Source organism: Biomphalaria glabrata, chromosome 2 (genome assembly GCF_947242115.1).
Source record: "Biomphalaria glabrata chromosome 2, xgBioGlab47.1, whole genome shotgun sequence".
Taxonomy (NCBI): domain Eukaryota; kingdom Metazoa; phylum Mollusca; class Gastropoda; family Planorbidae; genus Biomphalaria; species Biomphalaria glabrata.
The window spans coordinates 28022987-28047921 of NC_074712.1; the positions used below are offsets into that span (position 1 = coordinate 28022987).

Genomic DNA, 24935 nt, shown 5'->3' on the forward strand with positions numbered 1-24935 from the left:
GCATTGTGCATGTCTCTGTACATTAAGGATGAGTGCAGGGTTTCACTTGACTCAAATTCATAAATTATAAATTATAAATAGCCTTGGCACATTGAAATAAGTTGTTATGGTAAAAAGAAAAGCAAAAATAGAAATGATAATTAAAAGCGAGGCAATAGCTATGGTGAAGAACGGAAACTTAAACTAAAATAAAATTCAAATTTGTTACCTTATATTTATTTTATTTTTTTATTTGCAATTCCATTTAGACATTCTATTTCTTTTTTAGATCCAGTAAGTTATCAATTTTTAAAAATTAAATTCTATTTTCGTTATGTTAACAACATATTTACCACGAATGGCATCAACAATGACACTGAATAGAGAGTGAAACATGCAGGCAATAATTGTGAATCGTGTATAAAAGATGACCAGTTTGTTCATTCAGTTTATGGCCTCCCCCAGTCTCGTAGCGACTCTTTATCATGGCATAGAAATGTGACAAATGCCCGGGTATTAGCCCTGGTCCCCAGCACAGCAGTTCCCCTTCTCTACGTTGATGCTGTGCCAAAAAGAGCTACAAGTGTCGATATAGTTTGGGGTCAACAGCGTCGCAGGCTCTTGTCTTGGTCAAGCTGTATTTACTACAAGTAGCCTACGTGTCGCCGGCTTCTGTTTTTTCTTCAGTGTTGACTCCCGAAGCATTTCCCATGTTTAGGTCTAGCTACAAGCCAGCAGAGCTTTGAATTCAGAGTTGTCCTCCATCTTGTGGAGTGTGTGTATGTATTTCCAAAGTAACGACGACGAAAGGGAGTGGGTTTTTAGTGGCCCCCGAAAGGGGAAAATATGCTATTAGTTTTGTGTTGCTTGTTTGTCCGTCCGTCCGTCCCCTTTAGATCTCAGAACTTAGAAGAGAAAAGGAATATCGGATATCATATTTTAGATCCTTCAAAGTTCTGATGTCATACTAAATACTACAATTACAAAAAAAAATGTTAATTTTTCTACCCTGCCTCATAGTGGCGCCCGATTGGAAACGATCGTAGGAGGAAACGATTAGGGTAAAGGGTAGCAAAACAAGACTCCCGTGGGGGTGCCTAAGGGGTGTGAGAGCATCCTCATTGCACTGTGCGAGTTGTAAAAAAAAAAGGTCCGACAACCTTGTCACAATCCAGGCGCCATTTTTTAAAGGGGCCGTTATATAAATGGCGTGTTATCTGCACGTTTAGCTTGGTATAGAAAAAGAAAATGGCAGGGGTCTCGGTGCGTGCGGTCTCTGGCCGCGAGTCTGACACCCTGCCAGACAGAACAGTGTACACTGTTCTCATTTCAGGCCGGTGAAAGGGAGCTCTTGTTCATTTTTGCTGGCCTAGAGCTCCAAGAGCCGAAGGCTCAACTCTACCTGACAATTCCAAGAAGAAGGAGATAAAGAGAAAAAATCTATTTACTATACAAATAAGTTGGACATAATTTAAAACAACAATTAATAAGTAGGTTTTCATATTATCGCGTGAACTGCAATTCACACAAAACTCCATGAAACACAAAATGATTTTTTTTTTTACGGAAATGTTTTTTTCTTGAGGCTTTGACTAAGAGATTGACCCTTTACAAAACAATTAGATCAATTAGATACTCATTATAAGACATCAGTTAGGTCAGGTTCACATCTAAGTTCACATTCACTTACACCTATCCCTTGGTCTGCTGGATCTTTGGGGCACCACACAGGATCTGTCAACCTTCTTTCTCCATTCTTGTTTGTCATTTACCTCATTTATATTGAAACCTGCCTTTTCCTGCCTGGATGGACCACTTTGGTAGCCGATTTTAAGTTTGTGTTTCCACACAAACTGTCTGTGTAACCTTGTTTTTGATGGTATAGAATGAGGAAACCATGGACTGGTCTGTCATAATTTATTGTATGAAGTCACGTGGACGTTAGTTGAAAGAAGGACTGATCAGAGTCGCAGGGTGCAATGACGTGTTGTTGTAGTGAGTTAGATTTTGTTGAAATAACTCCAAAGTTAGTAAGGTTTCTCTGACATTAATATTTACAATCCCTCCAGGGGTGTACTTGCTATATGGGCCGTGTACCCAAAATGGCCTCATGAACGCCACTATGGAACGTTGTGACAGGTAGGGAAATGTGATGTGTGTTTGGCGCGTTTTATGTCTAGGGGATGATTATTTTTAAAGCTATCACACACCAACCTATCAGCATATAAATCGGGAGCAGGCACGCAACGAGACAAGCAATGAAAGATAGATACAAAAGTTAAAATAAAAGAATATTTATTTACATAAATATACATATAAGAATAAAAAGGGGGAGGATTTGCATCTATCTCTGAATAATACTAGATTTAATCATCACTCTTGCACCTAATAAGAGAGTATGTCACTTTGTCCTCCGACTTAGCTGGTATTCCTGTTGATGTCGCAGCTGGCTGTGTCCTGGCTTGAGGTTCTGCAGCTGGAGGTGGCGCTCTAGCGGATAGAGGGACGCCGGTGATATAGTTCTTGTGGAGTCTCAATCCCCAAAATCTAATATCTGTAGTGGGCACAGTAGGGCGGGTGGCCGGCTACCGTGGGCACAAGGTTACTGCGGGCAGAGCGGATCTGCCGTGGGCAGCGTAGTTGACAGGATATGTCCAGTGAGTTGCAGAGGGTTGGCGTAGCTATGACGTCTCACACAGATCTGAATCTATAGGGACGTCGCACCTAATAGCTTGACAGGTGGGCTGTCGAATAGGCGGGCAATGCCGATAGCGCCAAGTGGTAGAGTTGAGTAGATCTCAGTAGGCAAGTGCAGTGCTGAATAGCACTAAGCACATAAATAGGTGATTCTCGATAGCAAATAAGTAGGCAGGCAAATAGATCGTTGATCCAATAAATAGGCAGACACCTGAGGGAGGCTGCGGATAAATAAAGACAAGTTAGGACATGTCTCTCATGCATCTTATCGATACCCTCGACTGAGGTGCATTCGTCAGATTGGTGGAATTGCTTTAGAGCACAATGAGGAGATGATGACAAATGGGATTTGGAAAAATAGATGGCAGATTGTAGCAATATAAAAATGTACATAAAAGGGAAAGTAATAATATAAAATGTACATAGAAGGGGAAATAATAATCTCAAATAAACAACACAGGTGGATAGAGAAAGAAAAGGGGGGGTTGAATTGGGCGGTGGTCAGCGACCCTGACGCTATGTTTACATATGACCGTCGATCGAGAACAATGGAGCGCGCTTGAATGGAGAGGGTGTCCGTTCAAGCGGCGCAACTCTCGTTAGAGTGAAATGGCCACAGGGGAGATAATTCAATACAGGGGAGATAACTCATATCTCCTTTCTAAGCGCAGTATTAGTGCGATAGTAAAATTATCAAGGCTGTCAACCGAGATAAAGGAAATAAAATAAGGTGTACAAATATATACATGGTTGCATCAATGATCAATTGAGCAACGTAGCATTAATAGATTAATGCAATACATAAAATATACATTGGCCATGTTTATGTTTTCTACTTACGACAGTGAGAAATACACATGCACTAATTAAATATAAATGAAATAATAAAATACACATGATAATATCCAATGGAAATATACACAGAGTAATTAAGATGGAACTTGTGATTAAGTTCGGCTTACCACCAGGTATTCCTCTAGGAGTAAGAATAAATGATATAGTCCAGACTCGATAGCTCAGCTCGAAGGAGAAATGAAAGAGAGTCTGGCTTGATTTGATTTACTTTATATATGCCTGGGAAATGTGAGCGGAAACAGGAAATGTCCTAGGCTTAAGGATTATCTTACACGTGGGTGAAGTTCGACAAGAGTCGCACCTTGGAGTATCACGCGGTGTGTTAACCAGAGTAATCTCTTAGATCAAAGAGAGACGTGGGAGAAGGGGGGGGGGGGAGAGTGACTTGCGTTTCACACAAGGTGGTGTCCACTGCGGCTGTCAGACATCCTGCCGATAAGATCAAAGAGTCTGTGTGTGTCTTTGCCTCCGGTCAAGGGAAGATAAATCGAAAGACGTGGCCTAGCTATCTCCAATGTGGTCAACTAAGTCTAGCCTGGAGAGGAAACGGTGTTGCGGGTGAAGAATTTAGGGGTAGAATGGGGAAATAATTAAAATAAAATAAATAAATAATGAAAAATGATAATTAATGCTGTGATGATTTTGAGTGACTCTGACAGCGAGTTTTTGACTTGTCACAAACGTATTAAGTTAAAGTATTCTATTGTAAAAACGTCGTGTCTAAAAAAAATCGTTGACAAAGTCTGCAGTGACATGCTAATTTAACACATTGTCCGAAATAATGTAATAGTCAACAACGGTACTAGTAGGCTCATTCTAAAAGGGCCTAAACACTTAGCGATTAAAAAGCAGCATAAGGCCTCTGTTGCTTATACAAATTTAGGGTTCACCGTATGCATGCGCACAGTTATCGATATATTATCAAATTTAACAAAATGATTTTGAGAACAGGTGGACCTAGACTTTGATGCCCATGATATGATATATGAGCTATAGATCTGATGGTATAAAAATACCCGGGCCGATTTTGACATCTAGAACGCTCCTGAATACCATTGTTTAAGTCACACATTAGAAATGGACAAAGGGTGAGTAATACGATTCTTGAAAACGGCTCTCGCGATTTCCCTAGAAATTCAACACCGTTGGTAAAAGAATTACTAGCTCGTTGGCCACACTAGAAAAACTTGTTTGACTGTTATATCTTTTGAAAGTATAAAAAGAAAATAATTTAAATGTGGATAGAGAACTAGAAAAACTTTATATTGAACAGACGCTGAGTCTTCGGGTAATTTCGTTAGTAGGCATTATTCATTCATGAGTTTAATAAATTAATGTTCTGGAACATTTTGCGCACAGGTTCGGAAGCCGAGAGTCTAACCACTCAGCCACCGCGCCCCCTTGTCCTGTCTTCTAGTCCTAATCTAGACCTACACAAACTTACACTGCTCTATTAACGATGGATAGACCTACACAAACTTACACTGCTCTATTAACGATGGATAGACCTACACAAACTTACACTGCACTATTAACGATGGATAGACCTACACAAACTTACACTGCACTATTAACGATGGATAGACCTACACAAACTTACACTGCACTATTAACGATGGATAGACCTACACAAACTTACACTGCACTATTAACGATGGATAGACCTACACAAACTTACACTGCATTATTAACGATGGATAGACCTACACAAACTTACACTGCTCTATTAACGATGGATATACCTACACAAACTTACACTGCTCTATTAACGATGGATATACCTACACAAACTTACACTGCTCTATTAACGATGGATAGACCTACACAAACTTACACTGCACTATTAACGATGGATAGACCTACACAAACTTACACTGCACTATTAACGATGGATAGACCTACACAAACTTACACTGCACTATTAACGATGGATAGACCTACACAAACTTACACTGCACTATTAACGATGGATAGACCTACACAAACTTACACTGCACTATTAACGATGGATAGACCTACACAAACTTACACTGCTCTATTAACGATGGATAGGGTTTGGGCCAGCAAGAGCGTCACACTTAAACACATGTTATTTTGTCCAGCCAGAGTTCGCAGTGATGAGAACAGAGAGTAGGTCAGGATAGTTAGAGTTAAACACAGTATGGAGATCCCAAAACAGACACAGGATAAATAATACTGAGCAGCTCTAGTTACATCATCAATAACCATATGTATAGGTGTAGTCCTTGTCGCACTCAGTCTAAATCTAACAGTGTCCAGTAACTCTTTACACACCAGTAACTTCCCTTGACTTTCTTGGTCTATAAATAACATGTTGAAGTCTTCAGGGGACGTAAATTTTAGTTGTATAACTTCAAGATCAAGAACGATAGTAACCAGGGGCGGAGCAAATGTTTCATCAATGTGGAGAGTATAATTTGATGGATCAAATTTCACATATCTACAAGTAAGGATACGATTTAACTCAAGGTGAGTCCTTGACGACTGATAGACTCCCACATAGGATGATGCCACCAGAGAAAACTGATATATCTGGCAATCCAGATTTATAAATGTAGATTTCATTTTGTGACAGTACGTCTCACCATCAACGTATCCATAAATGTTCTTCATATTTAGTACAATGCTGAAGTTTTTTATATTGAAAGATGAAAGTCGTTCAAGTGTAACAATTTCAAACTCATCCCGTGAAATATTTTTGGTGGATAATATTGTTCCGTCAATCCAGAGAAATTTAATTTGATTGGTTCTACTTTTTGTTTCCATCACAAGACCAATATTTAACCAGGCGCTTTCGATCAAATCTTTGAACACAATTGTAACCTGCAGACAAAATGAACAACTAATTAAACCCTATCAATGTATAATGAATCCCTCAGTTTACTATATCATATAATAATTAATTACAAAAGAATCTAGTAACAAATACATTTAAAATAATGGCAGCATCTCTCTGAACATTTGGTGTCAATTTTTTTTTATCGTTTTAATCTCTAGAGCTTCATCAAACATAACTAAATACGCGAAATGCTTATTGGCCTGAAATTTCAGAGCGTTTCTGACTCAAAGAATCTCATTTGGCTGATAATAGAATAAGTCAAACTTCTTAAAACATAAAACCCTATGGTAACTTTGTTCTCAGCGGAAAGACAACTGTTCTCAAATTGCCCTTCTTTATAAAGTGTTAAAACTATTTTATATTATTTAATAAAAGTCAATACAAGTTTGTCACTTCAAACAAGCGTACTACCTCAGCTTCTACTCCATAAAATAGTTCTTCTGTGGAAATTGTTTTATTTCCTGACATGTCCTCCGAGTCCATAGTGTCTTTAGGTAGTAAAAGAATATGAATTGTATATTCAAGTCCAGTAATCTGGGATATTGCTGTTTTACAACTTGTGTTACCGAGTAGTTTCCCTTCGGAACAGAATAGCGGTAGGCATTTTCCCTAGAATTAGTAATGGTAATACAATTTTAATTTGCAAAAAAAAAATTAAAAAAAATGATAACATTTAAGATTTAGCTTTTGGTATTCAGCTTTTGGTTCAACTATTTAACAACTCTTGTTAGTTTGGTTGCCTCAAGCTTTCTGAGACTTATGCAATGCCTTTCCCTCAATAGTACCTAATAATATAAGGTGTAGAATATATTTGTGAGTAAATTCGTTAGGATGTTTTGCTGGCATCAATAAGAAATAGTCTTTAAAACATATGATTATCCACATCGATAACAAATAGGCTTTTACACATGAGAGCATAGTGATAAAAATAGAGAATTAAATCAACATCAGACCTAATGCATTGTATATCCCTCACGTTTAATACAGTTATTTACTATAGTGAAATGTTGCTCCTGATCAAGCTAATTCGCGATCTCTAATGTGCGATACTTTGCACAAATAAACAAGTAATTTTAAAAATAAAGGTTTTGCTTTACAGACTATTCCTCCAAGAATCTGATGACCTTTCACAGGGGCGATTATTTTTACTCTTAATAATTAACAAATGATAAACAAAAGATACACAACATATAGTAAGCCCTCAACATTTACCCAACAAAGCGAATGTATAAATTCAATCAGAGTATATAAACTTCTAATGATATACCTATAGATCTAGAATTACTATCTTCCTGAAAATCTATTTGTGTATTTAATACTTTAAACCTTAAAATTCTGAGCTGTTTTATAGTAAATGCATACAAAATGAAATTACAATTTTGATGTTGAGGCAAAACTATCTCACGCACCGTAAGGGTTTATGAATAGGGCCTACAAGCGGGAAAACCCGCTGACGGTTGTCTGTTCAAGAAAAAGATTTTCAAGATCAAACTTAATGTTAGAAAATATTTTTTTAAAAAATATAACGGTCAAACAAGAATTGTTGCAATGAAGCCAATTAGCTAGTAATTCTTTTCTCAAAGATATACATCAACTGTTGAATTCCTAGGAAAATTTTTGGAAAAATTTTTTATAAATTTTTTTCGAGATCTGTATCATTTTTTCAAACCAGTTTCCATGAATTTGCAAGCTAAAAAGAGACTTAGTAAATAAGTGCGTAAATGTTACTCTATAAATTCTTCCCTTCACCACATTAACACTTTCCTTATTTTTATTGCATTAATATGAAAAACAAAAAAATACAACTTATATGAAGCGTAGTTTTCTCAAATACTTCTGATCAGTCATTACATTAAATTTGTCATAGATCTAGATTCGAGATTAACAATGATAGAAATATTTGTAACAATTGTTTTGTTTAGCGCAATTTCATGGTATTATTCTATCACTTTGCAGAACTAGTTGGTCAAGGGAGGTGGAGGAAAGAGATAACGGTGTGTATGTTGCCATGATCGCTTTTTAAATGCATTTATTATAAAAAAAAAAGATGAAAGACCTGAATTCGAACTCGAGGGCTCAAGCCTCTTCAAGACAACACACTATACACTGTGCCAGCAAACTGCTTATGAAAAAAGAAGGTTTTATAGATATCATTAGTTTCAAACTTTATTTCTCTCTACAAAGTATGAAGTTGACTAATTCAACGTATACCACCACATCAGTCAAGTACACTAAAAACAAAACATTGAATACAAATGTAATGTAGACTAATTATTTTACACACCTTGGGAGATGACCATTCAAACGACTGACACACTGGACTTAGACTGACGTATGATTGACTTTCTTCTGTAATGTCTTCGTCAGAACTAAGAATGAAGTCAAATGGTGACCTGAAATTTAAGCCTGTGCTACCTCCAGAGATTCCGCACTTATTGATGTAAGGAAATCTCATCTGTACATTTGGAATAAACAAAAAAAAATTTGCTAAAGAATGCCTCCATTTTACAAGCAAAAATAAAATTAAATAAAATTAAAATTAGCCCAAACTCGTGAGTTTAACAACGTCAGCTCCTTTAAGGAACGATGTTCCCATTAGGACAGTGGCCATTGTAGAACTGAGTCATTATTAATAAGTACTTTATAGACATTTAGAACTAGACCTAGACTTCTGATTTAGAACTCTTTAAGATCTAGTCCAAATCTAGGATGGCAACCTGGTCGTGCGGTTTGCACGCTGGACTGTCGTACAGATTTATCGATGGTCCCAGGTTCAAACCCTGCCCGCTCCCATCCCCCGTCGTCCTGCGGGAGGTTTGGACTAGGAAGTAATTATCTTCAACTCTGAAGGAACATCCGAAACATGTAAAACATTATAAACAAACATATACTTTTATATCTAGAATCTCTATATAACATTTACGTAAAACTAAAAGCAAAGCTTAGATAATTTATCAAGAAGCTTTAAGCACTATTACATTTAACAAACAACTTTACGCTGCTTTTTCGTTAACTGAAATTTGTTGCCAAATTTAAATGTATTTCCTTTTTTTTTTTCGTTAGAAAAATTATAACGGTCCAACTCGAGTTTTGACAGTGTGGCTAACGAGCTAGTCATTCTATTCTCAGTGATATACATCAACTGTTGAATTTATAGAGAAATCATTAGAGCCGTTTTTTTAGATCAGCAATCAAGCTCCACGCTCCAACTTCTATGCAGTTCTGGCTTGAATAGAGGTATTTGTAATAATGACATAATGTTATGATGCAACTTTTCTTATGACAGAGCTGCTGTCTAGTCCTTTGCATTTTCTGCATCAGTTTTTACAGCGCGATGCCATTATGCCCATGGTGGATTGACCTACTTTACTTTACTTATGCTAGTATGTCGGCTGAAAATTAGCTGTATATGGCGGGTTGTTGAATTTGTCTGTGTCTAGGTATCCCTAGAGAAATTTTTTTGGGTCTAGGATATCGATTTTTAACTAATAACATAATTAAGAATATCAATCATTTTTCATTACATTACAATCATTTTTATTGCTTAAATCTGTGTCTAAAACATGTTTTTTAAATGTTTTTGTAAAGGTTATGAGATAAAATCTTAATAAAATTTATACTTTAAACTCATTTTTCTCAAAATGTTAATTTTGCACATGTCATTATGCCTTACTAGGAATTTCTCCTATACTACTTTATAGATTTTAATGAAATTTGTAACACTTCTTAAAGACATCATTTACTTTACTCGTACAGTGATTTTTTTTCAATATTTTATTTACTTTTGTTTTTAAAGCAATTTTATTTAATATTTATACTGTTTTTTAGGTCTAAAATATACTAAAAATTCAAAAATTTGTAAAAAATTTAACATACTTAAATCTTTAATCCTGATGTTCTACCAATTTATAGGATCTTTTTTTCTTATCTTTTAATTCAATTTCATGTATTTTTGATGAATAGTTTTTACAAAATTCCGAGTTTTAATTTGTATACAATAAATAAGATGGCCGCCGTTACCATGGCAACCATCATTCAAAAAAACTTTTTTTTTAGTATTATTTATTTTAGAATATCATTATATGTTACCATAACAAATTTCAAAGGCCTAGCTTTAGAAATAACAAAAATAGGATTTTCAGGGATACCTCCCCTTAATCTGATACTAAATCTATGTCACTGATCTCACCTTGTCTTTGATATGTAACAATTATAATACATGTATTATATTTCTTATATAAGCAAGAAAAACGCATTCCGCATGGCTAGATCTAGATCTGTTGTATTATATAACTATAGATGTAATTTATTCGGTGATACATTGTTGCATTATAAAGATTTTTTTAGTACATTATATTTTATAAATGAAGTACACAGACAGGAACCTGTGGTTTTTTTTTTATTCCGATACTTGGTGTGTAATAATAAAACAGCACCTACCTAGATACATTTTATATAGAAATGAAATCTCTGTATTATAGTATATCCTGGTCAGTCGTTTTATGTTATATAACATTCGTAATTTCTTTAAAAGAAAATTTACTTTCCTAACTTCTTTTACTAAAAATATTGGATTATTTGCGACTGACATATATACAATGTTTATTAGGAGCAACATAGCCCATTGTTCTAGCAAGAAGCGTTCATTAACATCAAAGTTAAAAACATAACTACACTTACTGTAGCACAAATGGAACAAAATATGTTGGTATATACTGCAGGGCTAATCAACACTCGATTGCTTGTCTCAACTAGATTTTCACAAGAGTATTTGACATCCTGGTCTGTGTCGCTGTCATCATTAGGGCAAGACGAGATTACGTTGTCTCTGTGGGAATAGATACCAGTTGCTACTTCAAACAAATAGAAATAATAAATAAACAGAAATGATAAATAAACTAACATGTTATTAATATTAAAAATATCACTAGATAGATATAATTTCAATCACACGAAGAGCTTATAGTGAAAATCATATGTATCGTGGTCGTATGAATTTATTGTCAGTTTAAGGACCTGAAGCTATATTATGTGTATAATGTGTAACTGTGTGAAATGTGTATCTGTGCTATTTAATTTGTGTGTGTGAATAAAAATTACTACACGACAAAACTTGTTTGATAACCAAGTAACATAAAAAAGAAATGCTTTAAACAAATTACTTAAAAAAAATTATTCCTCCTTTATACCTATCATAAAGCAATTATTATACACATATGTAGATAACACTAGGTTGTAACAAGAAAAACACCGAAAATACTCTTTTAAAAAGACAATAGTTCCATTATACACATAGACTATATATATATATATATATATATATATATATATATATATATATATATATATATATATATATATATATATATAATCTATGATTATACATCATATAGAGTCATTGTTTTTCTCTTAATGAAAATGAATGTTAGATTAAAAAACAATGGAACACTTTTTTATCCCTGCCCCCTTACCCCCAAGAAAGAATCCTAATTAAACTAATGTATATATCTACGGGCAATTTGCGTCTGGCTCAAGAAAAACTGGTCGTCCTAACCTCCGTAACGTGGTTGTAATAAAACGTGACCTTAAAACATATAACGTTGATACTGACCATTTGGAAGACATAGCCTTAGAACGCACTAGATGGAGAGAGACGGTGACCAAGAAAGCTATGGACAGCAAAAAAAAAACAACAAAAAAACATGGGCCTCAGGTCTGGCAGAAAAGCGTGCCATACGAAAAATGGCCAGCTCCTCTACCACCAAAGCGAAAGCCGCCTTAACCTGCGATATTTGTGGACGGGAGTGTCTCTCCAAAATAAGGCTCCACAGTCACATGAAAAAGTGTTCAAGATGAACCATAGTCGTTCTTTGACTGAAGAAGGCCAACTATATCTACTACACTTTAGAATAGTCCAATGATAGTACATTAGATCTACACTTAGAAGACGATGCGAAAAATTTTCCTGAACATTTATTTATTAATCTCTTGAAACAATAATGCCTTAAACTCGGAAATTCCCGAACGCGATAGTCTTTTCAAAACCGATGTTGGATCTAGATCTACAATTAGTTCGCAAACCAGCTTTGAAAAAAATATTAACTAGAGTTTTCCTTTGTGGCCAACGAGCTAGTAATTATTTTCTCATGGATATACACCAACTATTAAATTTCTAGGAAAATCGTTAGAGCGGTTTTTGAGATCCGTGTCCGGGTTCCAGGTTACACCCTCTACCCAGATTCCATGAAGTCGTGACTTGATTAGAGTTATTTTTAAAAACAATTAGAACATTTTCCCCTCTTCATTTCCCCCCTCCTCCCCCAAACGGCGAGAACAAATCTCCTGGCTTAGCGAGTCAAACTACTAGAATAAATCCAGTGCTAATGACAAGCCGGTAGATCCAGAATTAGGTAACGGTGCCTAAAATGTTCCTGGTCGTCAATTAATGTATTATATTAAACTCTGGAATGAAGAAGGCGTACATGACTAAATGCCTCAAAACGTAAATCTGTTCAAGATAAAGATTTTCTCTCTAGCCCAATTTCATTTTGTTTCACATTGTTAACAGTCAAACAAGAGTTTTCCAAATGTGGCCGAAAAGCTAGCAATTTTTTTCTCAAAGCTACACATCAACTGTCAAATTTAGGGGAAAATTCTTAGGGCTGTTTTCTAGAATCGTGTCCATCCTCCTAAGCTTTTAAGCCCCAAAATTTGCAAGCTGATAGAGGAATTGTAATAACCCTGACAGTGTAGTTATCTCTAGAACTGAAGATGGTAGATCAAGTAAAACGCATTCCTTTTGTTCCAAACATGAACATTGGTATTGAACCAATACCTAACATTTGTTAGAGGACACCATTGGGTCTTTATTCGTGATCTCCCCCCTGCTTCCGCCGTCAACAACTGGCCTTATAGATTAGTGATGGGCAAAAGTTAACTAAAAAGTTGATAACTTTTAGTTTAACTAAAAAAAATAGTTAAGGCCAAAGTTTAATTTAAAAAATAAGTTTAGTTAAAATCCTAGTTTAATTATTTTTTTTAGTTACAAACTAAAAAGTTTAATTACAAATTTTACAAACTTTTTTAACATACATACTGTTACGTATTTCTGAATCTTCTGGCTAGATGTATTAGTTGGCACACAAATAAAAACACTGTAAAGAACTTGACGACTAAACTTTCAGTTTCATATAACTTTAATGACTATTAACTCTAACATTACTGTAACACGTAGCGTAGAAGACTGTACAATATCTGTCAGTTTACAGTTAGCTATACTTCGTTGCACTGCATCTCTTCACTTCGTTGCAATTCCTCTCTTCTCAACTTGCATCGAGCCGTATTCCACAGAACAGACCAACGACACACTTCCCAGTGTTGCTCCAGGTCTCCCAAAGCTGAACCAAGTCGTACTCAAGTCTACCGAATCAGAGCCGCACACGTCTTACATCGACTGTATCGACTGTAACGGCTCAAGTCCACTGTAGTTCGCTGTATAGACTTTAACGACAGTAGTCCACTCCAGTTAACTCTACCCTAGTTAACTTGCATCGAGTCGTACACATTTCTCTTTCACAGAGCCGCACACGTCTTACATAGTCTGTATCGACTGTAACGGCTCACTCACGACTCCATCCGACTGACTTTCACATTAACTCTCTGGCTTATATAGAGTCCCTAATCGCTTGTCCAAAGTTGCACAAACACGGCTAGTATCCTCTGGAATAACACGTGAGGAAACGTCACATCCTGTCTTTGTTTGCACATGTAGATTCCAGAAAACATCGGCTGCAGTGTCATCTTGCCAGGGTCACAAGTTGTGACCTCTATCTGTCACTGGACATTGCTAGTACCTTCTGGAATAACACGTAAGGACACGTCACATCCTGTCTTTGTTGATACATGTACATTCCGGAGAAAACCCGCTGCTGTTTTATCTCGCCGGGGTCATACGTTGACCTCTACCTATCACTGTCATTTGTAACACTGCCCCCTTCTTAGATCTGTTCGTCCCGAACAGATTCTACTTCACCACGATACTGATGAAATCGATCGACGATCAAGTAGGAAGCTTTGGTGGTTGCCCCCTTCTCAGAGATGTTCTTTCAATCTGGCAGTTGTCCATCTTCTTTCCATAGAAGAATGGGAGCCAAATCCTCATTTTTCAGCAGTTCCTCACAAATGTTTTCATCAATCTTGGTATGGAAACATCGACTTTCAGATGACGACATTGGGCACTCTTGTCGAGAAAATTCATCAGCATTCTAACGAGTTCGTGCCTCACTGGCTGAGTTTTACATTTTCAAGCATCTTTTTCCAGAGCTTCTTCAGAGATGACCAGGTTCATTACAGTACAGCAATATTCACATGTTCTTCTTACAACAGCAACTGACTTTCGGTTTGTACGATGTTGGGTTGATCTTCTTGTACAGTTCTGTCACAGATGGTTACTCACTACAGTTCTGACATCTTAAACTACTTCTTTTCTGTCCTTCTTGCTTCTGACTTGATTAGCGTTCTTCTAAAACCTCTGTTATACTTCATCAAACCTATTCTCATGAGGAATGTTCTTAGATTATTCATTAGTGGCTTCACACTTTCAACTGATTCGTAAGGCTTTCTTCTTTGGTCTGATGGTTCTGGACAGAATCTTTCTAACAACATGAGCTATGGAGTTTCATTAGTGCAGGTGGGGGTTTATCAGTGGGAGAAGTGGTGGGCTTGTTTTCTAACAACATGGGCTATGGAATTTCATAAATGCAGGTGGGGGTCTATCAGTGGGAGAAGGGGTGGGTTTGTATCTTGATCTTGTCGGAGCCATCCACGTTGCACTCTGCATGTGTCGCTTTCTCCGCCTCCTCCATTTGATATTTCTTTGGTTGCGTTGATGTCGTTGTCTTGCTTTCTTGTCGATCAATGCTGATGGCAGCCTCTTAGCACATAGAAAGGTATTGCATTTCACAGCTGTAGTCATCAAGACTGTTGATCTAACAAGTTGCTTCAGCATTATTCTTCGATGGATGCTTTGCGAATGAGCTGCAAGTCCACTTGAAGGCAAGTTGTCAAACACGTCAGCACCTTTATCCGAGTCTGGATGACTCGACTGTGGGGCAGGTTGATAACATTCAACGTGCAAAGGTCCATCAACTTCAGCATCAGATTCTATTGTAATTCCTTGACTATCACCAGGGCTTCTCACGCCTACCTTGACAGCTGTACAAGCTTCTGTTAAGTCTAGAGCTTGTTGGTGTATTTCTAAGCATTCACAGTCTTCTTGCATAGCTACGTACGTACAGTTCTTGTCAAACGCATGAGTGCAGTAATCAAACTTCGAGTTCCTCTCGTAGACACTGGCAGATAGAAGACAGAAGTCTTTAAGGCCCACAGCAACAGGCTTGGACGCAGACCCAACGTTGTCTTGTTCTGTCTGGCTGGTTGAGGTACTCATATCGGGTATATCTCTAGCAAAATCTTCGGTTGAACTATAGGTCTCTTCTCTTGTTTCTTCAACTGTCTCATTCAGCTTCTCGTTGAAACAATAACAGCTATCGTCTCTTTTCATTTCTTGTGGGCCACATTCATTGGGTTTGCTATCACAGTCACAGACAGCACAATTATCACCAACATGCCTATCGTAATTGTATGTATCGCCACATCCTTGGTTGGACAATTGTTCGCTGTTCATCAATGGTGTAGCTCTTTCATCTGTCGACTCAATCTGATAATGTTGGGTGTTCAGCAGCTCATTAATCATGATTCTCGTTTGATCATTTATTTGTTCTTCTGTCTTGTTGGGCGTGGTAGCTATTTGTTCATTCTCATTCATGACTTTGATCAACTGGTTAAATGAAGAAAATCTGGTGTTGATTTCTGATTCTATCTTCTTAATGCTTTCTTTCACCGAGTTCATTTTGTATTGCAAATTTCTCAGGAGCTCCCTCATATTAGGTTTCATTTCAAATTGACAAGTGTTTGGATTCTCATCTTCCTCCAAGAGGGCTTGTCTGAGACGTGCTGTTAGCGTTTCCTTATTTCCGTTAAGCTGTAGACCTCTTTCTCGAAGCTCTTGTCTAAGTTCTTTCATGTCAAGTTCAATAAGAAGTTTAATGGAACACATTCTAGCCAGAAATATCCCACTTCTGACACCAATTGTTACGTATTTCTGAATCTTCTGGCTAGATGTATTAGTTGGCACACAAATAAAAACACTGTAAAGAACTTGACGACTAAACTTTCAGTTTCATATAACTTTAATGACTATTAACTCTAACATTACTGTAACATGTAGCGTAGAAGACTGTACAATATCTGTCAGTTTACAGTTAGCTATACTTCGTTGCACTGCATCTTTTCACTTCGTTGCAATTCCTCTCTTCTCAACTTGCATCGAGCCGTATTCCACAGAACAGATCAACGACACACTTCCCAGTGTCGCTCCAGGTCTCCCAAAGCTGAACCAAGTCGTACTCAAGTCTACCGAATCAGAGCCGCACACGTCTTACATCGACTGTATCGACTGTAACGGCTCAAGTCCACTGTAGTTCGCTGTATAGACTTTAACGACAGTAGTCCACTCCAGTTAACTCTACCCTAGTTAACTTGCATCGAGTCGTACACATTTCTCTTTCACAGAGCCGCACACGTCTTACATAGCTTTAGATCTATATTTCTAGCAAGTTTCAAGGCTTGATAAATCCTGATAATTCCTTTTTTCTATAGATCTACATTTTGCTGCTTTTTTATTAAACACCAGTGTCATGAGTGTGTTCCTGTATAGCTGCTGGCAAAGAATTTAGCTTTACTATAGATCTAAAAGAAATGTCGACTCTTTTTATTTTAAAACTTTTTACTAGATAGATCTAGAGTCTAGTGTCAGTGACGTCTAGTGACTAGTCTATTAGTGTTAGTCTATTACTACTATTAGATCTATAGTCATAATTGTCTATAGATATTTAATTATTTAGTCTCTTAGTCTTAAGTAGAGTCTAACTCTTAGTAGTCTTATTCTTAGATCTAGATGTAAATTTAAAATTATAAGTCAATAATATAGATCTAGATGTATTATTAACTATTAATTGAATTATAGTAGAGTCACTATTGCGGAACAGGCATGTTTGCGGAACAGCTCGTCGAAATTAGTTAAAATCTACTTTATTTTGAAACTTTCTGCTAAACTACTGTAACGGTACTGCGCATGGTCCATTTCTCTACATTTTCGATATACAGGTTTTCCTTTAACAGCAAAAAATTAATTTTGACTCCAGGTTAAAGTTGACAGGTGTGGAATCGTCCATTATTTTTCACGTACCAGGAGAACCGCATAGGTCAAGGCTTAAGGCTTTTAAAAAATGATAATGACCCATCACCTGCATGATACACCTAATTTTCGGTTTATAAATGGATGTGAAAAAACGTAATTTCATAGCTGTTCTCCTGGAATTCAATTTTTAAAAAAATTGGGAGGTGTTTACCCAGGTTTTACCTTTTTAAAGATAGTCACAATTGTGGAACACTATAGATGTTATTCATTTGACCTGTGCATTTAGCTTAATATTTACATAGTGATTTGGATTTTCGGAATTTAAATATGAGTTTGCATTAGTATACATAAATTTAGAAACATTTAGTGAAAAATATTAGATATAATATAGAATTTATGATAACCAGACGTCCAGAAAAAAGTAGACAAATCATAATATCAAATATCATATAGACCTATATAATATTAATATAACAAAAAAGAATGTGGAAAATAAACCTTATAAGGAAAATCAGAGTAGTGTGACGTCAATTACAATTAAAGAAGAGGTAAAGAATCTAAAATGTGAGTCTTAGATATAATGTGTGTCTTTAGCTTTAATTTAAAAAAAATGTAAAGAGTAAGGAGTTCAAGTATTATATAAGACTTTATATAGGCTTTGTTCCGACATTTTTACCGTGTTCCGCAATTGTGACTTCTTAAAAAATCCTGTTCCGTAATTGTGACTGACCATATCTCAGTCGAGTTGAATTTTTAAAATTTAAATATGTGTTGAAAAACTAAACAATGTGTCCATTTGATCGGAAAACGCTTAGGTACTTTTAGTTTTTCCATAGGTCTAACAATTACGGAGCAAAAAATTCAAAACTAAAAGTAGCTGCAAACTGTTCCGCAATAGTGACTTTACTATATATATTACTTTTCACTTTACTTTATTAGACTAGATCTATTAGTTTAGAGATTCTTCTATTCTAGAATTAGAGTCTAGATAAGTAGATTAGATCTAGATATATCTAGATATATCTAGATTATTTATTATACTAAGACCTAAGATGCATAGATAGATGATAGATCTATAAGTATAATGACTATAATACTAATAATAGTCGTCTAATACTAAATTAACTAAATCTAGACTAGATCTACATCTAGCCTACTTCTATTATAATTATACTTAGGCTATACCTAATATCTAGATCTATTAGATCTAGATCTAGTATTATCTACTAGAGTATATAGATCTAAGTACCCATATTGACCCATATCTAGTTATAATCATACTTATAATAATCTAAAATCTCTAAATCTAGAGTTACTAAGATATCTACTAGACTATCTAGATTTTAGATCTAGTAGTAGTAACTAGTATTTCTTAGATTATTTTTAGATTAAAATTTTAATTATTTGATCTAGGTCTAGTAGCTAGATCTAATTCTAGATCTAGATTATATTTCTGATCATTTCGTTTGTAGAAGATATTAGATCCAGAATATTCTAGAATCTAGAGTTAGAGTCAACATGCAATTTTATCATTACTTCTAAAGGTAACATATTAGAACTTGGATAATTACTTCTAATTTCTTTCTATAATAGTATCATTCTAGTGATTCTATTAAGATCTACATCTATGCCATAAAGACATTTAAATCTTGTTTCATGTGCACAAATAAATGTTTATTACATTTTGCTAAAGAGATTGGTTGTGCTTTATATTTTTCATGTTTGGCTGTTTCGTCCTTAAAAAAAAGTCAAATTAGTTAGTAAAAGTTTAACTAAAGTTTCTTAGTTTAGTTTAACTAATTTTTTCAATTTGTGATTAACTAATAGTTTAATTACTTTTTTTTAGTTCAAACTTAGTTATAGTTTAACTAAAAAAATTTAGTTTAGTTCCCATCACTATTATAGATTGACATTTCTATGAGCCAGGTCTCAAGAGGAATCTATGTTGAATATCATAAATCTGTTACGTTAAATTAAACAAAAAAATCTTCTGGATTTAGAAGTTATTGTACTGAATAAAAGCAAGCAAAAAAGAGTGACTGACAAGATTAGATATAAGAATATGAGATAAATGTTTTGATCCGAGCAGGTGGAAACTCGGTTGAAGTACCATGTACACTTCAGGCATAACAACCTCAAACCAAAGGATATAAATGGACCTACAAACAATATAAGCAAAACAAAAATACAAACACACATAGATAAGGTTAAGGTTAGAGTTTTAAGTCAAAATAAACTAAAGATTATGGCTTTGTTGTTTTTAATTCCTCTATTCAGATTGCACATTCATCAGCAAAATTTGGAAACCAAAGAAGCCTGGACACGGTTCTCGAAAACCTCTCCAAAGATTATCCTAGAAATTTGACAAATGATTTATATCTTTAAGAAATAAACTACTAGATATTTAGATACATTGGCATTACTCTAGTTCAGGGGTTCTCAACATGTTGTTCGCGACCCCCTTGGCGATCAAATGACTAATTGCTAGGGGCCGCCAAAGACCTCAAAAAATGTGGGTATTTCGTCTGTTGATCTTTTTTTTTCTTTTTTTTTCGGTAGATTCTAACGTATAAATCATATACTGTTACGATTTTGTTAAATTAGCAAACTCACATTTATTTGTAAACAAATAAATTACGGTGGGAAATCATATTAGAGGGTCGCACAACTAAAAAGATTGAGAGCCGCTGCTCTAGTTTGACTGTTATAATTTGATCGTTTGAAAATGAACTCAAATGCTGGGGTGATTTTATTGTATATTTTCTACTTGTATTCTACTTACTTTTCTCTTATTGTAAGACTTTCAAAAGCTGTCATTTTATGTTCTCTAACTCACAAATGTTTGTTACATTTCTGAAATTATAAACTTAAATATTTCTTACATCCTAGAAACAAAATTCAGAATGAAATAGTGTTAGAAAGCAAATATTTACGGGAAAAATTTCTCGTTGCAAGTAAGTAAGGATATATTAGTCGGGAAATCTTGCTTCACGACACATGTAGAGTTATCCATCAGGGCCAGTTTTAGAAAGTGTGTAGAATCAAGGGCATTGTAGACATACATATAAGTTGTACATTGTATTGTAATAGACATCTCCAAAGTCTGAAAATAGAATCAATAGTTATCATATAACTAGGCTAATGGGTTAGAATTCAATTTCTGAAAGATGACAGATACATTTACAGTTGAAGTTGTGGAAGAAATACTTATGTTAAAAAAGTACGTCAAAGAATGAAATGTTTCCTTTCTAGTGTTAATCATGCAATAATCTCTTGTGTATATTACAATTCATTTGGCTAATACTATACTAGCATCACAGCAAATCTATATCAATCTATTTTTTTTTTTATAAAAAGAAAATGTGAGCGTTTAAAAAAAAATTAAATTGAATATTTCATGGTGCGGTGCCCACCCGCACCACCCCAAAAGACGCCACTGAATAACTATATCTACCATGTGAACAGACTGTCACGACCAGCTAAAAACCCGATAGAAAGAACTAATAAATGAAATTAATAATTACAATGCAATTAGCTGTTAAAACCTCGACATTTCTAGGAAATTACTGCAAACTTTCTTTACCAAATATCTTTTATAAATTACGAAACTGATTTTAAAGTGTTTATACAGTCCATGAAAAAAACCCAGGAAAGTCACAGAATAAGAAAGAGTGTAGTTACGATCTTCATGTTACTGGAAAACTGTGCATTTCATTACGAAGTCTTTTTAAGTTTACCATCTTCATCAAATAATATAGGCAGGCATGTCAAACTCATTAAGGTGTATGGACCACATAAAAACTTACTATGGCCTGACATATTGGCTTATTTAGGATATGATTAAAATAAATTTTCCAAAAGTATTTTTTTTTTCCAAAATCTGATTATTAAATCAAAGTGACAAAGTGGCGGCGGGCCGGATGCGGCCCGCGAACGCAGTGTATGAAATGCCTAATCTATGGAGTAGTAATACTTTAGGTCTTTTGCTACTGTATATTTTATAAAGATAAAGACTTACTGTGGCGTGGACACAAATTAATTTTACCTTTCTGATTTTCTGCTATAAATTGATATCGTTCAATTAAAGAAAAAAGTCCATTAAATATTTTATCATTTAAAAACAACAGAACATTGATCTGTAGAATGTGAGTTTTGTTCGATATTTACTCTTGTACTTTCTACTAGTCCAATTGTTTCCCAAGTCTGCTTTAGTTGGCAGATAAACAAGTTGGAATATTTTTAATTAGGAAGGTGTCTTTGTTAAAACTTTGAAATGAACAATAAATATGTAGGTTGTTGTTTTTTTTAGCTCTTTTTAAGTTAAACTAAAAAATATTCTTTTACCAGCTTAAAAAAAAAGCAACAATAAATTTAACAATATCATGAAAAATATTCAAAAATACTTAAAAGGCTTAGTGAGCTAAACGCGCGCCCAGGGCAAGGTACATTATTGGCGCCCCCCCCCATTTTACATGAACATTACATACAAATTTAGGCAGCGTGTGGTAACCCCCCTGAGGGTCACGCCCTAGGTATCATGCCCCTCTTGCTCCACCCTCAATACGCCTCTGCCATGAGGTTTGTGTAATCGTTGAGGTTTTAAAATGTACATTTTAATATTAAATATTGTTTGGATCAATGTTTCTAGATACATGTTTACTACTACGATGACAGTGGCTCATTTATGCACAATTCATTTCACAATTCATTGATTTATTGATGTGTCTATAGCTATCTTCCAACAAATCAAGAAAATGTAAAAATTAGGAAAAAATTAAATTAATCTTTTTTTGTTTTCTTTTATTCTAGAAGAACAAGAATATATATATATATATATATATATATATATATATATATATATATATATATATATATATATATATAGAGAGAGAGAGAGAGAGAGAGAGAGAGAGAGAAAGAAAGAAAGAAAATGAGCGATACCTTGTTTACTCCATTACATGTTGCACAATAAATGTTTTTATAGGCCACACCTGTCGCACTATCGATAACTCGTGTATACCAAGACATGGTTATATTCTCTAACTCTAGCTCGATCTCACACATTGTTTTCTCATGTCCTAAATAGTCCGGTGGACAGGATCGAATATACAAAAACTTCATGAATGAAGACTTTATATCACAGCCTAATGTCGGCCTGTGCACGATGTATGTCGAGACTTGGTCAGATGTTTTGTTAAAATGTTTGTTGAAGAATTGGAATATTTCTGGCATGTGTTTCAAAGATTTGGAGGTCATAACTTCCTCCTCGGAGTAGAGTCCAACTTTAACACTAATGTGTTGGGGTGGGTACGTTTGGCTGGTCAAGTCGGGACAGCAAATGCCGAAAATTGCACAAGCTGGTCTTCTGCATTCGCAGGGAAAACAACGCGGGCTGATACAAAGTTTTTCTAAGTTGTTGATATAGACAATCTTTCCGTTGAGACATCTTCTGGGGCACCAACTGTTCTGATAGACTCTTGGTGACATAGTAGTCTTGTCCCAGGTGAAGGTGTACTTGCCAGAGGTCATGGTTAACGTTGGGGGGACCTCTGCTGGTGGCGTCATGAGAAAAGCCGTTGTAATATCGTATGTGTGTTGTGATGACGTCATAACAACCGTTAAGGTCGTGAGGTTTTTAATGGGTAAATTAGTTTTGACCCCTGATGAGAATGTTGCTGATACTTTTGACAAGGTTGTGGCAGTTTCTGGCTTGTTCAAAGCTGGAAAACTCTCGTTACAGTCCGTAGCATTCTGTTGAACTAACTCTGTTCGGATGACGTCTTTGGACACCAAAGTTTCTGAAGCACTTTGAGTCACTTCTTTGGACACCAAAGTTTCTGAAGCACTTTGAGTCACTTCTTTGGACACCAAAGTTTCTGAAGCACTTTGAGTCACTTCTTTGGTACTGTCTCTTGCATTTGTTACGTTGTACGCTTCATAGGGCGCTGAATAGTTGACAACTCCTATGAAGAATAAAATGATTTGAACCAAATGAAAGCACATATTTGACATTCTGATAAACTTTTTCCCAAAAGATTTAAAGTACATGTATTTTCATAAGATGACCAATACCCAACACTATATCACACATCTTATGTAGGAAAAAAAAATCTAAATTTGAGTTTTATAAACATAAACTCTTGATAAGATTTTGAATTCATTTTTAAAATATAAAAGCAAATAATTAGTAGTAGGAGCTGTCTATTGGAAAACAATTTCTTCTCTTAGATTACTAGAACGAGACCTGAACCATCATTTGTTGCAGTAGCTTTATATTGCGTGTCATTTAACGATTAATGATTTATCAATCTTGCCCTGTGATGTCACTCAATACTTTCATTTAGCCTAGGGCTCTATGTCTTTATAATTATACATGTATAGACCGAATATGTACATTCCATCGCTGCGTGCTTTGCTTCAAGGAATTCTGGGTATTAATAATGTAATGTGTAGCATAGAACAAAACAAATAAAGACTGTCCTTTGAGAGTGGAACTAAATCTGGGAGTACTCACGTAGAAACTGTCTGAGCTGTGATCAGTTGTCCGGCATTTATTTGGGGAAAAAATAATTTATACAGAATAAACAGGCAGCATAAATACTGTTTAAACACACAGCCTAGAGGTTTAGTGGAAGTGTATTGAACTAAACAAACAATGAAACACAGTTTTCTCATCCAAAGGAAATCAATAAAAATATGTCTGTCTATAATTACCTGGCTGATCTTTGATAGTTAAATGAATGAAACAGACATCTTATTACTTTGATAGTGCAATTAGTAAAACGGACAGCGAATTATCTTGCTAGTGAAATTAGAGAAACAGACAACTTAGAAGTTCTATCTTACGGCTATTGTTAGAGTCATTTGTTTAAAACAGGAGAAACCCAAAGTGGAGTTTAAAACTATTACAATTAAATAAAATGTTTGTTTCAATCGAACTGATTTAGGATATTTACAAAGGCGTATCAGTAGGAAAGGGAAGTATGATGGATGGGCCTCTGCCTCATCACACATTTATATAGAAATTGTGTAAATAATTAGCAACTTAATTAATGTATGCTTCTTTTTAATATTTGAATTTATTATAGCAGCTTCCTCCACCACTTGTATTGAAGTAATCATGTCTAGAAGGCCAATAAAAGATTAAACATTTCGTAAATTATAGTCACTATATAGTGGAGGGGTCGGTTCTTCTTAAAGCGTCTCCTCATGACTAAATAGTGAATGTGATACTAGCATTAGCTTATCCTGGAGAGTGGGGTGGGAGCGATACATGTCCACAAG

At 35.3% G+C, this 24935-nt stretch overlaps 2 protein-coding genes across 5 annotated transcripts in view; both read right to left on the bottom strand.

Annotated features, from left to right (window-relative positions):
- LOC106052488 (adhesion G protein-coupled receptor E3-like) overlaps positions 1 to 12616 on the bottom strand; it is a 28999-nt gene extending 16383 nt beyond the window's left edge. For 2 of the 4 annotated variants that reach the window (XR_008776519.1, XM_056019800.1), the window contains exons 1-5: positions 12175 to 12615; positions 11072 to 11219; positions 8676 to 8846; positions 6803 to 7000; positions 5561 to 6375 (exon numbers count right to left, since the gene is read on the bottom strand). Coding sequence is in view for 2 of the 4 variants with exons in the window: in XM_056019800.1 (XP_055875775.1) it covers positions 5561 to 6375; positions 6803 to 7000; positions 8676 to 8846; positions 11072 to 11219; positions 12175 to 12320 (1478 nt within the window). In the remaining 2 variants the exon portion in view is untranslated. Of the gene's footprint in view, positions 1 to 5560; positions 6376 to 6802; positions 7001 to 8675; positions 8847 to 11071; positions 11220 to 12002 lie in introns of all 4 variants that reach the window. The other 2 variants (XR_008776520.1, XM_056019802.1) reach the window with 2 other exon arrangements.
- Positions 12617 to 19881: 7265 nt separating this feature from the next.
- LOC106075854 (uncharacterized) lies at positions 19882 to 23869 on the bottom strand. Its single transcript, XM_013236735.2, has 2 exons — positions 22593 to 23869; positions 19882 to 20754 (listed from the first exon to the last, which is right to left on the bottom strand). The coding sequence occupies exons 1-2, from the start codon at positions 23697 to 23699 to the stop codon at positions 20581 to 20583; spliced, it is 1281 nt and encodes a 426-aa protein (XP_013092189.2). The 5' UTR covers positions 23700 to 23869; the 3' UTR covers positions 19882 to 20580.
- Between the last annotated feature and the right edge of the window lie 1066 nt (positions 23870 to 24935).

Excerpts from the sequence above, each read along its gene's own strand:
- LOC106075854 (XM_013236735.2), bottom strand. The coding sequence starts at position 23,699 with ATGTACTTTAAATCTTTTGGGAAAAAGTTTATCAGAATGTCAAATATG. Across the intron at positions 20,755-22,592 it reads CATGTAATGGAGTAAACAAG|ACTTTGGAGATGTCTATTAC; the intron begins GTATCGCTCATT and ends TTCTATTTTCAG.